This window comes from Felis catus, chromosome A2, assembly GCF_018350175.1.
Source record: "Felis catus isolate Fca126 chromosome A2, F.catus_Fca126_mat1.0, whole genome shotgun sequence".
NCBI lineage: Eukaryota > Metazoa > Chordata > Mammalia > Carnivora > Felidae > Felis > Felis catus.
In genome coordinates this window covers 153,773,671-153,788,408 of record NC_058369.1, presented here as the reverse complement: position 1 = coordinate 153,788,408, position 14,738 = coordinate 153,773,671, and the positions used below count along the sequence as shown (strand labels likewise).

The 14,738-nt window shown below is 46.3% G+C and overlaps 1 protein-coding gene across 1 annotated transcript in view; it reads left to right on the top strand.

Moving 5' to 3' along the window:
• KIAA1549 (KIAA1549 ortholog) overlaps positions 1 to 14,738 on the top strand; it is a 150,772-nt gene that overhangs the window by 51,700 nt on the left and 84,334 nt on the right. Inside the window, exons 3-4 of the mRNA XM_045052641.1 lie at positions 6,516 to 9,185; positions 13,869 to 13,957. Of these exons, the coding sequence (XP_044908576.1) occupies positions 6,516 to 9,185; positions 13,869 to 13,957 (2,759 nt within the window). The remainder of the gene's footprint in view (positions 1 to 6,515; positions 9,186 to 13,868; positions 13,958 to 14,738) is intronic.

Here is a 14,738-nt window from a genome sequence, read left to right as displayed (position 1 = left end):
TGCTGTTGTGCATTCTGTGGGTTTGCCTTGTGAATTAAAAAAAAAAAATTTTAATGCTTATTTTTGAGAGACAGAGATCAGGAGAGGGGCAGAGAGAGAGGGAGACACAGCATCCAAAGCAGGCTTCAGGCTCCGATCCGTCAGCACAGAGCCCGATGTGGGGCTCGAACCCATGAACTGGGAGATCATGACTTGAGCCGAAGTGAGAGACTTACCTGACCGAGCCACCCAGGCGCCCCTGCCTTGTGAATTTTTAAGCACCATGACTCAGCACTGGCACTAGGGCAGTCCCTACTCTTGTTACCTACAGCATGGTGAGATCCCAGCCCAGGTTGAGGTACAGGGTAGGCACCTAGTAGGTATGTGTTGTGTGGTCTCCGTGGCAGAAGGTGTCTCGACACCGGCTGTTCAGTGTGGTTGCAGACCTGGCACCACCTGAGAGCCACACGGAAGCTCAGCGCCCGCCCCAGCCCCGCGGGACGGTGCCCGCATCTTAACAAGACCCCCACGTCATTTGGGTGCGTGACGAGTGAGGAGCACTGGTGTCTCCCCAGCCCCTTCCTTTCCCTCTGTCATCACAGAGGCAGCCTTTCACTCTGGTGAACTAACGCTTTAGAGTTTGAAAATTGATCTCCAGGGCTTGAAATTCGAGTCTGTGAAGCCTTTTCTGCTGGGAGAGCCTCGCTTGGGTTTTCTAACCTCTTCCTGAATTAACCATAGAAGTAATTCCCATGGCATTTCAGCTGCTGTCTCTTTCAGAGCTGGCTTCTCCTCTCCTGGGGCTTGGCCAAAAAGAAGAGAGCTTGGCACACGTCACATTTCTTAGAAGTGTTTGTTCCTCTTTTTTACTATCTGGTGAATTTTTCATCTTTTTGACCGCTTTGCTTTCCCTCTTCTGTGTCCTTTGTGAATAGAGTTGATGGAATTCTAATTTACATCGGATACTTGGGCTCATAAATTAGCCACAAAATGTTGCTTTTCTTCACTTTTTTTTTTTTTTAAGTTTTTTATTTATTTTGAGAAAGAGGGAGAGAGCACGCATACAAGCAGGGGAGGGACAGAAAGAGAAAGGGAGAGAAGGAGAGAATCTCAAGTGGGCTCTGTGCTGAAAGCAAAGAGCCTGACTCAGGGCTCTGTCTCGTGAACTGTGAGATCATGACCTGAACCGAAATCAAGAGTCAGATGCTCAACTCACCGAGACACGCAGGCACCCCTTTTCGTTACTGTTTTATTCCCGCTAGTGTATTTTCTTTTTTTTTTTTTTAGCGTTTATTTATTTTTGAGACAGAGACAGAGCATGAACAGGGGAGGGGCAGAGAGAGAGGGAGACACAGAATCTGAAACAGGCTGCAGGCTCCGAGCGGTCAGCACAGAGGCCGACGCGGGGCTCGAACTCACAGGCCGTGAGATCATGACCTGAGCCGAAGTCGGACGCCCAACCGACCAAGCCACCCAGGCGCCCCTTGCTAGTGTATTTTCAAACATGTTTCTGATTCATTTTAAAAGGGATCTTGCTGTCTATTCAGATCTTATATTCCAGAATAAATTATAGCAGAGTTTTAAAGCACATAAAATGGTCTGTCCTTAGAAAAACCTTAATATCTATGTGCTTCGTAGTTGGATAGAATGTTGATTTTATTACTTCTTAGATTTATAACCATTTAACCTTTATTGTGGAAAAGTACAGCGTCTACTTACTTCACCAGAGTTGTGGGAAGTATCATGATTACTTTTACCCATGCTTGGAATGGGATAGGTAAATAGTAAAAGTGCATAGACAAGAAATCCTAGAGCCAGGTTGTAAGGAAGACAACAAATGCCTAACAGTATTGAAATCTCTAATATTATTTTTTATTGTATGATTTATTATTTTTTGTTGTTTATTAAAGTTTTTTTTAACATTTATTTTTTGAGAGCGCGAGTGGGGAAGGAGCAGAGAGAGAGGGAGACACAGAATGTGAAGCTCCGAGCCATAAGCACAGAGGCCGACTCGGGGCTTGAATCCATGACCCAAGCTGAAGTCGGACGCTCAACCGGCTGAGCCACCCAGAAGCCCCTAATAAATGATACTATTTTTATTTTATTTTATTTTATTTTATTTTATTTTATTTTATTTTATTTTATTTTATTTTATTTTTATTTTTATTTTTTTTAATTTTTTTTTTTTTAATTTTTTTTTTTTTCAACGTTTATTTTTGGGACAGAGAGAGACAGAGCATGAACAGGGGAGGGGCAGAGAGAGAGGGAGACACAGAATCGGAAACAGGCTCCAGGCTCCGAGCCATCAGCCCAGAGCCCGATGCGGGGCTCGAACTCACGGACCGCGAGATCGTGACCTGGCTGAAGTCGGACGCTTAACCGACTACGCCACCCAGGCGCCCCTATTTTATTTTTATTTTATATTATTAAAAAAAAATTTTTTTAATATGAAATTTATTGTCAAACTGGTTTCCATACAACACCCAGTGTTCATCCCAAAAGGTGCCCTCCTCAATACCCATCACCCACCCTCCTCTCCCTCTCACCCCCCATCAACCCTCAGTTTGTTCTCAGTTTTTAAGAGTCTCTTATGCTTTGGCTCTCTCCCTCTCTAACCTTTTTTTTTTTTCTTCCCCTCCCCCATGGAATTCTGTTAAGTTTCTCAGGATCCACCTAAGAGTGAAAACATATGGTATCTTTCTCTGTATGACTTATTTCATTTAGCATAACACTCTCCAGTTCCATCCACGTTGCTACAAAGGGCCGTATTTCATTCTTTCTCATTGCCACGTAGTAGTCCATTGTGTATATAAACCACAATTTCTTTATCCATTTGTCAGTTGATGGACATTTAGGCTCTTTCCATAATTTGGCTATTGTTGAGAGTGCTGAATAGTCACATTTTTAAAAGTCACATTACATAGAAAGAAGTGTGACCCTTTAAACAGCTTATATCTGGTGTAATTTTGTGACATTCACATGCTGGTGGAGCCAGCTAGAAATATTTTATCTAAATAAATAGATGACTAAATATCATTTACTAATTTTAGTGAATACGCACAAAATCTGTTCACAGGATTTTGTCTTAGTCTTGATTTCCATTTCTGCCGATGAGTCACAGATATCTCTGAATGCCCTCTCTCAGCTTCTGTGTGATTGTAATAAACTATTTTAATTCTGTAGTACATGTTTTTTAACCTCACAAATTACATAGTAGTAGTGTTGTCCATTTATACCACCAGTATTTGTTTAGATTTAGCCATATCTTTATCATTTATGTATCCTCTGTTCTTTCTTCTCAGATCTTCCGTCTGGGATAATTACCTTTCCCCTGGAAGTGTATCCTTGTTTAGGGAGGTTCCTCTACTGAAGGTCTTCTGTTGGTATTACCACTTTTGGTTTATCTGAAAATGTCCCTAATTCAACAAATAGAAAGTAGTAGTTACTCAAATCTAAGATGTCGGATATTTTCTCTTTGCACTTTCAAGATTTTCCTCATTATCACTTGGCTCCTAGTTCTCGGAAGGGGTTACCTGATGGTGTAATTGCCAGTATTTTTCTCTGGTTCATTTACAGTTTCTCTCTGTCTTTGGTGTTCTGTGGTGTCATCATGTGTGTAGGTGTGAATTTTTACAAAATTCACCTGACTTGGAATTTCTTGGTTTTCTTGAATTGAAGGATTCATGTCTCTTACTAATTTCGGACAGTTTTTAGCACCGTTTCTTCAAATACTGTCTCTACCCATCTCCCTCTATTATTTCTTTTAAAAACTTGGATCAAATGTATGTTGGACTGTGTCATTCTATCTTCCATACTTCTTAACTTCTCTTTTTTATATTTCTCACCTTTCTGTTTCTCTGTACTCCCTTCTGCATAGTTTTCAGATCTATCTTCCAGTTCACTAAATCTCTCTTTAGCTATATCTAAATTGCTATGTAAAAAAAAAAAATTAATGTTTATTTCCTTTGGAAAGAGAGAGTGTGAGTGGGGAGTGGAAGAGGGAGAGAGAGGGAGAGAGGGAGGGAGGGAGGGAGGGAGAGAGAGAGAGAGAGAGAGAGAGAGAACGAACCTAAAGCAGGCTCTGTGCTGACAGCACAATGTGGGGCTCAGAATCCCAAACTGTGAGATTGTGACCTGAGCCAAAGTCAGATACTCAACCAACTAGGCCACCCAGGGGCCCCTCTAAATTGCTATTTTGTATATTGCATATTGAGTTTCAAAATTTTAACTATTAAAAATTTTAAATTTGTTTAATCTCTATACCTAGCGTGGGGCTTGAACTCTCGACCCTGAGATCAGGAGTTGCATGCTCCTCTGACTGAGTCAGCTGGTGTCTCTTTGTTTTTTCATTTCTAAGTATTCATTTAATTATTTTTCAAATCTTTCTGGCCATTTTTACGGTCTCTTGCTCCTTACTCATGTTTTCAGTCTCCTCTTTATTATTTTAAGTGGATTAAACATACTTTAAAAAACGTATCCCACATTCCAGTATCTAAAGTCTTTACAGCTCCAACACTATTTCTGTGGGTTTCTCTTGACCTTTTTTCATAGTACCTTATTTCTATACATGTTTTGTAATTTTAAATGTAGCACTCATATTTATTGGAACTCTAGCTGCACGAATACTTTGATGCCTGCTCTGTGAGTGTTCTTCTAGAGATGATTTATGTTAACCTCTGATAGGCGTTGGAGAGTCATGATTCTAAACATACAATTTTTAGGACCATGCAAGTAATAAAGATTCCAAAGTTGAGAGGACATTTTATAAAATATCTACATAAAGTCAAGGTTGAGACAGATATTTTTTCTTACTGTTCTCGGAGAGGTGGCTGTTTTTCTTCCTAATTCACTCTTGCCCGGAGAGTATGGTCCTTCTCAGGTCTCACCTTTTTGGAGATGGTCTTCATTTGTGTTCTTTACCTGTTCAGACCCAACACTCGTCCCTTATTCCCCCGTGTTCTAAGTGTCCCTCTATCTGAGGCTCTCTGGTCCAGTGTCCCTCTCTCCAGTGACTGCAGTGCTTGATGACTACTCCAACTCCTCCTTTGTTCCTGTGTATGGCACATGTCCCTTATCGCCTTGCAGGCTCATCTAGTCACGTAAAAAGATGTTTTCGAACATTTAGTAAGCATAATTCAGCGTTATGATGTGAGAAGACATCGAGATCTCCAGTCTGCCCTAGTGCCAGGAATAGAACAGAAACAATTTACTTTAAGAAATAAAATAAAAAGGTCAAGTTCAAGATTGTCTCTAAACGATTCACACGCTCACGTTCTGATAGACTGTTTGGACAAGCAAGAGGAGGGTCTTGTTATGGGTCATGATAGCTGCTCAGTCCTGTGCTTCAGTGGACATACCATGTGCTCTGGGCCTTCATTAGGGGCCTGGGCCAGTACATATCCTGCCTCTCTGTATCCGAATTATAGGTGGAGACACCTCAGCCACGTCCATGATCAAGACAGCTGTCACAAGGGTAAAGAATACGAAAGTTTTGAGAGGAAGATAGGATGTTGTGGGCACATAACAGAACTTGGTTCTCAGACACCATTCATTCATTCATTCATTTATGCATTCATTCATTTAGCAGACATGTATTGAGCTCTGACTATATGTCAGTCACTGTGCTAGGCACTGGGAAGGCAGATCAACTGTCCTTGTCTTCAGGAAGCTCGCAGTGTAATGAGCAGACAGTTAATTTCAGTGAGGCCTGCTAAGGGATACGACAGGTAAGAAGCCTTGGGAGAGGCACTCACTCCACTTTAGAGCTTTGAAGGAGGAGGCGGTATCTGTGTTGCATCTGCAGGGCCAGTAGGAATAATCCCGGTGGAGAGCCGGGGAAGGGCATCCCAGGCAGAGGGACAAGAATGTGCAGAAATCCCTAAGCCAGAGGGAGTTTGGATGGGCCAGAGTGTAGTCAGGAAGGTGTGAGAGTGGAGCAGGGAATGATGGGAGCCGAGCCTGGAGGGAGTCTGGGGCCTTGGTGTGGGTGGCCCTAAACTAGGATCTTTTGAACTCTCTTACCTGTGTAGAGAGTGATGCTTTCAGGGTTCTCGTGTTCATTTCTCTTGAGAGCCGGCTCTTGTGGAAGAGAAGGAATGTGGGCTTGGAATTCAAGGCAGGCTTGAGGTTCTCACTCCACCTCTGTCTGGGTGATCATGTAATTGATTTAGTTACTTTCTCTCATCTCTCTTTCTTGTGTGATAAATGAGACAGAATGGACCACACAGCCTCCTAAGACCTCCTCCATTTCCGGTATTCTGTGGTGTCGTTTGAAAGTAAGAGAAAAAATGGCAGGATCTGCTTCCACACAAGCTGAAGTGAAGGTGGTGCTCACATTGATGAATATTTGTGGATATTACCCTGACGGTTGTTCTGGCAATTTCTGGCTCCCAATTAGCTGTTTCACTTCCAACTGTGAATTGTACATACTCATAGTCGAGTGGATATTTGTTCAATGAATAAATTCTTACATCTGAAACAAAGCGTTAGCAGTATGGCTTTGATTGCAACTAACCCAGCTTTTATTCTCTCTGTAGATGAGCTCTTTCTGGAACAGCACAACCTCTCTTTATCCTCCGTGGAGCTCACGATGAAGAAAAGCACCGTGCACAGCACTGCACATGTGGCCTTAACAGAAACTGCTCCAGGGTCCCAGCAAAGCCCTTCTCTCCAGGTCACATCATCTCCATCTGCCACTATTTTTGATACAGTCTTTTTAAACCCAGGAACACTGACCCAAAGTATGGCAGATCACAGCATCCTTGTGGCCAATTATGTGTCGATGACGAGCAGTGAGGTGGTCAGAGATGATGATGAAATGGATAACTTTTTGCCGGAAACTCCCTGGGCCACTTCGCGCGTGGTTTCTCCGCTACAGCATCTCCCAGTCAGCCCGCCAGTGCTGACTCCCTCTTTGCCCATTCTTTCTTTCCAGGATGAGCAAATGACGTCAGCCTGGCAAAACCCAGTGCCACAGCCAACAACGTATGCCGAGTCCGCCAGTCATTTCAGTGCTTTTTGGTCAGCCTTTTCCACTTCTGAGGGCATACTGCCGCGTCCCAGTAGGAATTTGGTGCTTTATCCTACTGACACTTACGGGCACTCGGCAAGCAGGACTTTGCCGGAGATCGTGGCTTCAGGAACAGAGGATGGAGAAACCCTTCTTTCTGGCTCTCTGGCCGCACAGCCTCCGCTGTCAGGCAGTGGCATCCCTCCACAGGCTTTTCCCTCCTGGGACGAGGTCTCCCCACCTCCGGAGGATGTTCTGGCCACAGGCACGGACAGATACCCCGACATGCCTACGGCTCTGAGTCGCAGTCTAGAAGAAACCATTTTCCCAAGAACAGACCCCGCTGCAAGTCTGGCACAGACAGCCCTTGCCTGTGGCCGCGGCCGTACAAAGTCGGCTTTGTTCTCATCTCTCGCGCTTGTGTCCTTTTCTACTCGGCCAGCGGATGTTTCTTATAACCCCTTTCTTCCCGGCAGCGCCAGGGAAGCGTCAGGGTTGCCTGGCGAGTCAGGGGTCCCGAGGCCCGTGGACGACACTCACGTCCCGAGCCCGGCGGCTCCGTTCAGGCCGTACACGTGGTGCGTGTCCTGCGCCGTGGCGTCGCCTCGGCACATTGCGTCAGCGAGCCTGGTGGAGAAAGACGTCGGATCAGGGGATGGTGCCCTGACGGTGACCACGCTGGGAGTGAGCAGCCTCTCTCCGCCGAGCAGCAGAGTAGCGGACTTCCCTGAATTTGAAGACGATCCCCAGGAATTTAATACACTTTTCCCCTCCCGACCGGTTATCCCGCTTTCTTCTCCATCCGCGGGCATCTCAGGAGCCAGCGTCGGTCTTTCGGCCGACGACGTGGGTACGGGGAGCGTTGGGACCACTCAAGCGGATCCTTCCCGCGGCCGCCTCTCGGTGCCAGTGTCACCCGATACTGCCACTCTGGGCTCCTCCTCTGTCCCCGAAAGCCCAGGAACGCCGTCCGGCGTGACAGCCGTGTTTCCCTCGCTCCTCGGCAGCGTGCTCCCTGACTCGGGCACAGCAAACCGGAACACGCCGTCGCCCGCTAGCAGAGACCAAGGTCCTTTTATGTCTTCTACTCGGGGATCGTCAGTAGAGCCTTCACTCTCCCTCGACTGGGAGCCCGGCAGCTCTTCCCAACATGTCACCGGCCTCGGTCTGGATTCCGCATCCAGTTTTTTCTCAACTCCACCCCTGGAACCCAGCAGTTGGGTGTCTCCATCTTCAGAAACACTTGCCTCTCCGTCTTCAGGGACATCGAGTGATGCGTCGGCCTTCATTTCTCAGGCGTTTTCTTCCTTGGTTGAGACACTCCCGTTGTCCGACTCTGTCGATTTGGAGGCCCCTCCGCTTTCCGTTCCTAATCCCACGAGCTCTGAATTTTCGCAGCTCTGGCCAAGTTCAGACCTTCTTTCAAATACGTTCACTTTTCTTCCTGGTTACTCTGAAATGCCCCTACTCTCCAGCTTCCCTTCGGGTTCTCTCAAGGTCTCTGAGGCGTCCACGGTTTCGCTGACCGGTCCCGAAGCTCATTTTACCTCAGCCCTCACTGAAACTACCTCCTATCTTGAGTGGTCACTCATTGCCCATGAATCGGCGGTCACCACCCTGGCGCCCTCCAGTTCTGAGCCCACCCTCGACATTTTGACCGTTGGGACTCACTCCGCATCACCTCTGACTGCTTTTCGTACAACCCCCGTTGTCGTGGAGTCTTCCCTCTTTCCAACCCCGCTACCTTCCAGCGACAGTGTCAGCGCTTCGGACGGTCACACGTCGGTCTTCTCCTCTTTCTCCAAAGTCATTCCCGGCACTACGCTCCCAGTCACCGATGTGTACCCGTCATCAGCCTCCTCGTTTGTTTCTGAGGCAAGCCCCTCACCTCTTCCAACAGAGCCAGTCCCCGTGGGCCCGTCGTTCACACCCACAGACTTGCCAGTGCTCGCCTCCACTGATCCGAGCACCCCCACTGCCGGTGCTGCCCCTGGGGATACTGTGGACGGCAGCACCCTGAGCAGCAGAACCACGAGTCGGAATCCCCACGAGAGCAGCTCTGTGCACCCCCCACCATCCCTTCATCCCGTGCCCACCTCCACTTCTGAAGCAGCGGTTCATAGTCCAGCACTGGTCACCACCAAGCCGCCGTATGTGTGTGATATTACGGTTCCCGATGCCTATCTGATCACAACCGGTAAGGCCCTGTTTCAAGTCACTTCTCTTGGTCGGGGCGATCTCTCTTGGGTGCTTGGATGGAATGTTCCAAGACACGGCATCCTGGGAAAGAGCACGGGCTTCGGGCCCGGAGAGCTCTTGGGCAGTAGCCCTCACTCCTTCGCCTTTCTCCTGTGAGTTCTCTGGACACTTAACGAGTCTCTCTACACCTTGGTTTCCTCCACTATTAAACGAGGACGATCATGGCACGTACTGCATTGGGTTATTAAAGATTTAAATGCATCACTGCAGGGGTGCCTGGGTGGCGCAGTCGGTTGGGCGTCCGACTTCAGCCAGGTCACGATCTCGCGGTCCGTGAGTTCGAGCCCCGCGTCGGGCTCTGGGCTGATGACTCAGAGCCTGGAGCCTGTTTCCGATTCTGTGTCTCCCTCTCTCTCTGCCCCTCCCCCGTTCATGCTCTGTCTCTCTCTGTCCCAAAAATAAATAAACGTTAAAAAAAAAAAATAAATAAAATAAATAAATGCATCACTGCATATAAAATACTTAACCTAGCGTTTGGCACGTAAGAAACACCCACAGAGTACTACATGTTCGTTAATAGTAGCAGTAAGAAAAATAAAAGATTTAAACGACCGTAGAAACATCTGCTAGGATCTTTGTCTTTGGAACTCGTAACCCAGTGCACGCGTAGTTGGTGTCGTGAAAACAAAAACCTTCAGGTGTGGTTCGAGCAGTTAGTTGGGCAAATGTGTAAGGGCAGCCGCTGTAATTTCTTCCTAATTTATTATTCTTTTCCTTAAGGGGGCCGCTGTGCTCTTACATGTTCCTGGAAATGTCGTTTGGATCCTGAGAATCCAAGAATGAAACAGAGAGCAGCCCCGTGTCCTCTGATCTCGGTCCACAGACTTTTACCTCTGCCCCTTGTCCACAGCCTGAGTGATTAGCTTCAAGCAGATGCTTCCCCCGCATCTGCCCCACTGCTGTAGTCGCACGAAATTGGAGAGAACAGGGAAAGGTGGGGTGAGGAAGGAGGAGATCACGTCAGTGAGGTGAACCATGTATCCTCTGCTCATCATGGCGGAGACCCCATCCTCTGAGATGGTGGGAGCAGCTGAAGCCTGTGCTCTCCTAACTCCCTCCCTCTCCCAAACAAGGAAGTATTTGTGAATTCATGTGACAAATAATTATTGAGCACTCAGCATGCGTGAGGGGTCTTTAGAAGGTTTAAGGGTTATCTAGATGAGTGATGTGGTTCTGACCTTCAAGGAGCTTAGATTCTAGCAGGGTGGACACGAGCCGTGTTTTCTTGGTGGCTGTGATAAGAATGGTTGAAGCTGTTAAAGAAGAGTTCTAGAAGAGTGGCCCTGGGATGATGAGGGATGGGTTTGGAAGGATGTGAATTGGACTGACACACTCAAGAAGGCTGTTGTCTGGAGATGGAAGAAAGTGTCCTCATAGTGGAGGGTGTGAGCCTAGGTGGAGAGGTCAGACAGCCCAAGGAGGTTCAGCTTGGCTGGTAATTAGGCTGTGCAGTGGGAGGAGGAGGTAATTATGCTAGGAAATGAAGTTGGGGCAAGTGATAAACGTTCATCTAGGGGATAACAGTAGTCCCGATGAGAGAGAAGAGTTTCTTATAGACATGATACTTTTTCTGCCTTTCTACAAAACTATTACATATGGTCTGCTACAGGAAGCTCATTGAAAGAGCTACTGAAAGCTTCTTTATTTCTTGAATTCCATGACATTTATTGATACTTAGAGTTGCAGTGTGTCCTTTCAAATTAAAAAAAAAAATTGTTTTCAATGTTTATTTTTTGAGAGACAGAACGTGAGGGGAGGAGGGGGAGAGAGAGAGAGGGAGACGTACAATCCGAAGCAGGCTCCAGGCTCCGAGCTGTCAGCACAGAGTCCGGCACAGGGCTCGAACTCATAAACTGTGAGATCGCGACCTGAGCTGAAGTCGGACACTTAACTGACTGAGCCACCCAGGTGACCCTCAAATTTTTCTACAAATAATGAGAAACCATTTTAGAAGTATCTCTTAAGGATATCATATATAGAATGGATTAACTTTCGTATAGGACATACAGTTAATGGATTTGGCATCCTTTGTTAGGGATTGTGTATTTTTTAATAGCCTTTGGGGTAAACTTGACCCACTGTAAATGTACACATCAGCAGTTTTAGTAAATGTGTAGAGTTGTGCATAGGTACCCAGGCTGTTGCATTGTGGTTTTTTTTGCTACGTTGTATGAAAAAAAATTTTTTTTAATGTTTGTTTATTTTTAAGAGACAAAGCACAAGTGGGGGAGGGGCAGAGAGAGAAGGAGACACAGAATCGGAAGCAGGCTCCAAGCTCTGAGCTGTCGTCACAGAACCAGAGGCGGGGCTTAAACTGGAGGGGCTCGAACTCACGAGTTAGGAGCTCATGACCTGAGCCGAAGTCAGACACTCAATCGACTGAGCCACCCAGGCGCCCCTGCATTGTATTTTTAAATGGAAACAAATGCTATCTTTGACCCATAAGAAGGATCACTTCGTGTAGAATCCTCATTTAGATTTGGCCTTGGTTTCTTTTAGGTAATTACTTAAAAGAGAGAGAGGGTTGGGGTGAGTACTTGTCCTCTGAAAGGGTTCTTTTTTATGGAGTTCGGTAGTAAAAGTAAGAACGCTCTGTTGATCCTTAGTGGACTCTTGGGAGAGCACTTGACTGGATATATCTTCTTTTTTCTTTTTTTATTTTTTTGAGTTTACTTATTTTGAAAGAGAGAGAGAGAGAGAGAGAGAGAGAGAGGGAGGGAGGGGCAGACAGAGGTGGAGAGAGAGAATCCCAAGCAGGCTCTGCGTTGTCAGTACAGAGCTGGATGAGGGGCTTGAGCTCAGGAACTGGGAGATCATGACCTGAGCTGAAACCAAGAGCCCGGTACTTAACCGACTGTGCCACTCAGGTGCCCCCGACGGCATGTATCTTTTAAGGGGTGAGGCTGTGCTTCCCACTCAGGACCTGACAGACCCTGGCTGCCCCTTTTGCCTCTCTTGGCCTAAATTAGATCTTTGGAGAAACTGTGAGATATATATTGCCGACGATCCTTTTCCCCCAAAGACTCCTGCACATATAACCTGATGTTACAGTTTTAGGTCTTACCCAGATTAACCAGAGAAGGTGGAGTTGATCATGGTGGGCCGTGTGGACTATTCAGAGTAATATTTGGATGGTTCTCCCGAGTGATACCTTTATTTATTTAAAAAAAATTTTGTTTAATGTTTTTATTTAGTTTTGAGACAGAGAGAGACAGAGCATGAGCAGGGGAGGGGCAGAGAGAGAGGGAGACACAGAATCCAAGGCAGGCTCCAGTCTCTGAGCTGTCAGCACAGAGCCCGACTTGGGGCTCGGACTCACAGACTGTGAGACCATGACCTGAGCTGAAGTCGACTGCTTAACTGACGGAGCCACCCAGGTGTTCCCCCGAGTGATACCTTTAGATGGGGCTATGTACGATGTGTGCTTCCTCGTGTCCTCTTTTGGGTTTATCTGTCACTGATTTTCCATTCTGTCTCTACATTCCCCAAGTTCAGCTTTTGAGATCTTTCCTCCCTCCTTCCCTCTCCCCATTCCTCCGTGCCTCCGTCCCTCCCTTCCTTCTTCCTTTCATTTGCTTTTTTCCTTCCTACTCATTTTTGTCTTTCCCTTTAAAAATCAATGTTGCAGTCTAGTTCTCCTGGAGCCCATGCAGACCAGGCCAAGCTGGCCATTGGTGTCACTCAGCAAGGCAGTCAGGGTGTCTGGATTTGTTCTCCTGGTCTCATGAACTCTCCTTTTTTCCTGTCAAAAGTTATTGATCAGTAGAGAAAACAATCAAATGTAACTTAAACGTTTGGGTTTTTTCAAAGAATGAAAGATACAGCATGATTCTCTAGTTTTAAAAACTTAGACTAGGGAAGAGGGAAACTGAATCATAATTTCAAATGTATTTCGATTCCGCATTATGAGAAGTTAATGGAAGAGGAAAGAAAAAATGGGGAAGAGAAGGGGGAGCAGGACATGTTTCCAAACCCCGAGAAAGAGGCTTACTTATTACAGATTTTAAAATAGAATTTCTTAGATGTGAAAGGAGAGTTAAATATAGCTAGACTGTGTTATAAGAAATATTTTACTTCCTACATGAAATTTTAATACATGGGAATTGTGAACATCTTTTCCCCCATTACTAGTGAAACCCCTTCACTTCCCGTGTTGAAAAGCTGGGGTAGGAGACCTCATTTTATAGTGGGAGAGGTCATCTAGTTTTGTTGAGTAACATCTTGAGGCCTTCTAAAATATTCCTGCTGAGTTTTTAAAACTTGGTGTTTTACCATTAGGGACATAGCCAAGAGAAAAACCTACTATTTGCCCAGTCGACAATGAGAACTCTGTGTTCTTTGTTCCCTGGCGGGGCCCCGGCCACTGATCCCTGGTCTCAGCCCCTGGGGCAGAGACAGTAGAGGGTTTTCTTAGTGTGGTGAGCACGGTTTACCTGGTAGCCTCAAGATCCGCTGCTGTTCCTCTGTTCTTCCTAGTCTGGGCCTTATTTTAAAAAATGGTTCTGGGCCCTGCTGTCGCAGTTTGGCACAGCATGGGCTCCGCCTTGGGGACCAGAAGTGTGATGCCCACAGTATTCATAATGAAACTGATGTGCATTTGGTGGTCGGCTTTGCCTTGCAGTGCTGGCCCGGAGAGCCGTGCAGGAGTACATCATTACGTCCATCAAAGAGGTGTTGAGGATCCACTTCAACCGTGCTGTGGAGCTCAAGGTGGGTCCCTGTGGCCCTGGAGCCCAGGTTAACGGCACCTCTCCGTCCTAGCACGCGCTTTCCTCTCCCCCCCTCCTCCTGTTGGTGAACACCTGCTCCTGCTTTGGATAGCCATTCAAACGTCACTTTATCGGGGAAGCCCTGATCTCATGTGAGGCCAGGTGTAGTCCACTGGAGAGATGTGTTGGCAGAATTGGAGGAAAAAGTCTCTAAGACCAGAGATGGGGATGATGATGTGATGCTTTTGCGCCCCTCGATTTACATAAAAGGACTTGGATTAGAATTTGAATTAGATGTTAGAATGAGCGCATATGCATATATCTGTACACTCAGTGAGATAGAGGTAGATTTCCGTACGTTTTACAGTGGCCCCTGTGCTCATACCTCCTGTCCTGTGGTGAGGTCAGAGAGCCACGCTGTAGACCTGCACCATCCTGAACAGAGCCACGAGCCACACGTGGTTCCCGAGCACGTGACATTTGGGCTTGTCTGAATCGAGATGCGCTGTCAGTCCAAAATTTACACAGGATTTCAAAGACGAGTGAAGAAAGAAACGTAAACTATCTCACCAGTGATTTTTTAGGTTGACCACATGTTGAAATGTCATTTCAGATATATTGGGTGAAGTAAAATTCATTTCACCTGTTCTTTTTATGTTGTTTAATGTGGCTACTAGAAATTTCAAAGCTGCGTTTGTGGCTCATGAATGTCTTTTGGCTAGCACTGCTCAACAGAATAAGGGCTCCTTTATATGTGGATTAAATGCGACAACTTGGAAGTT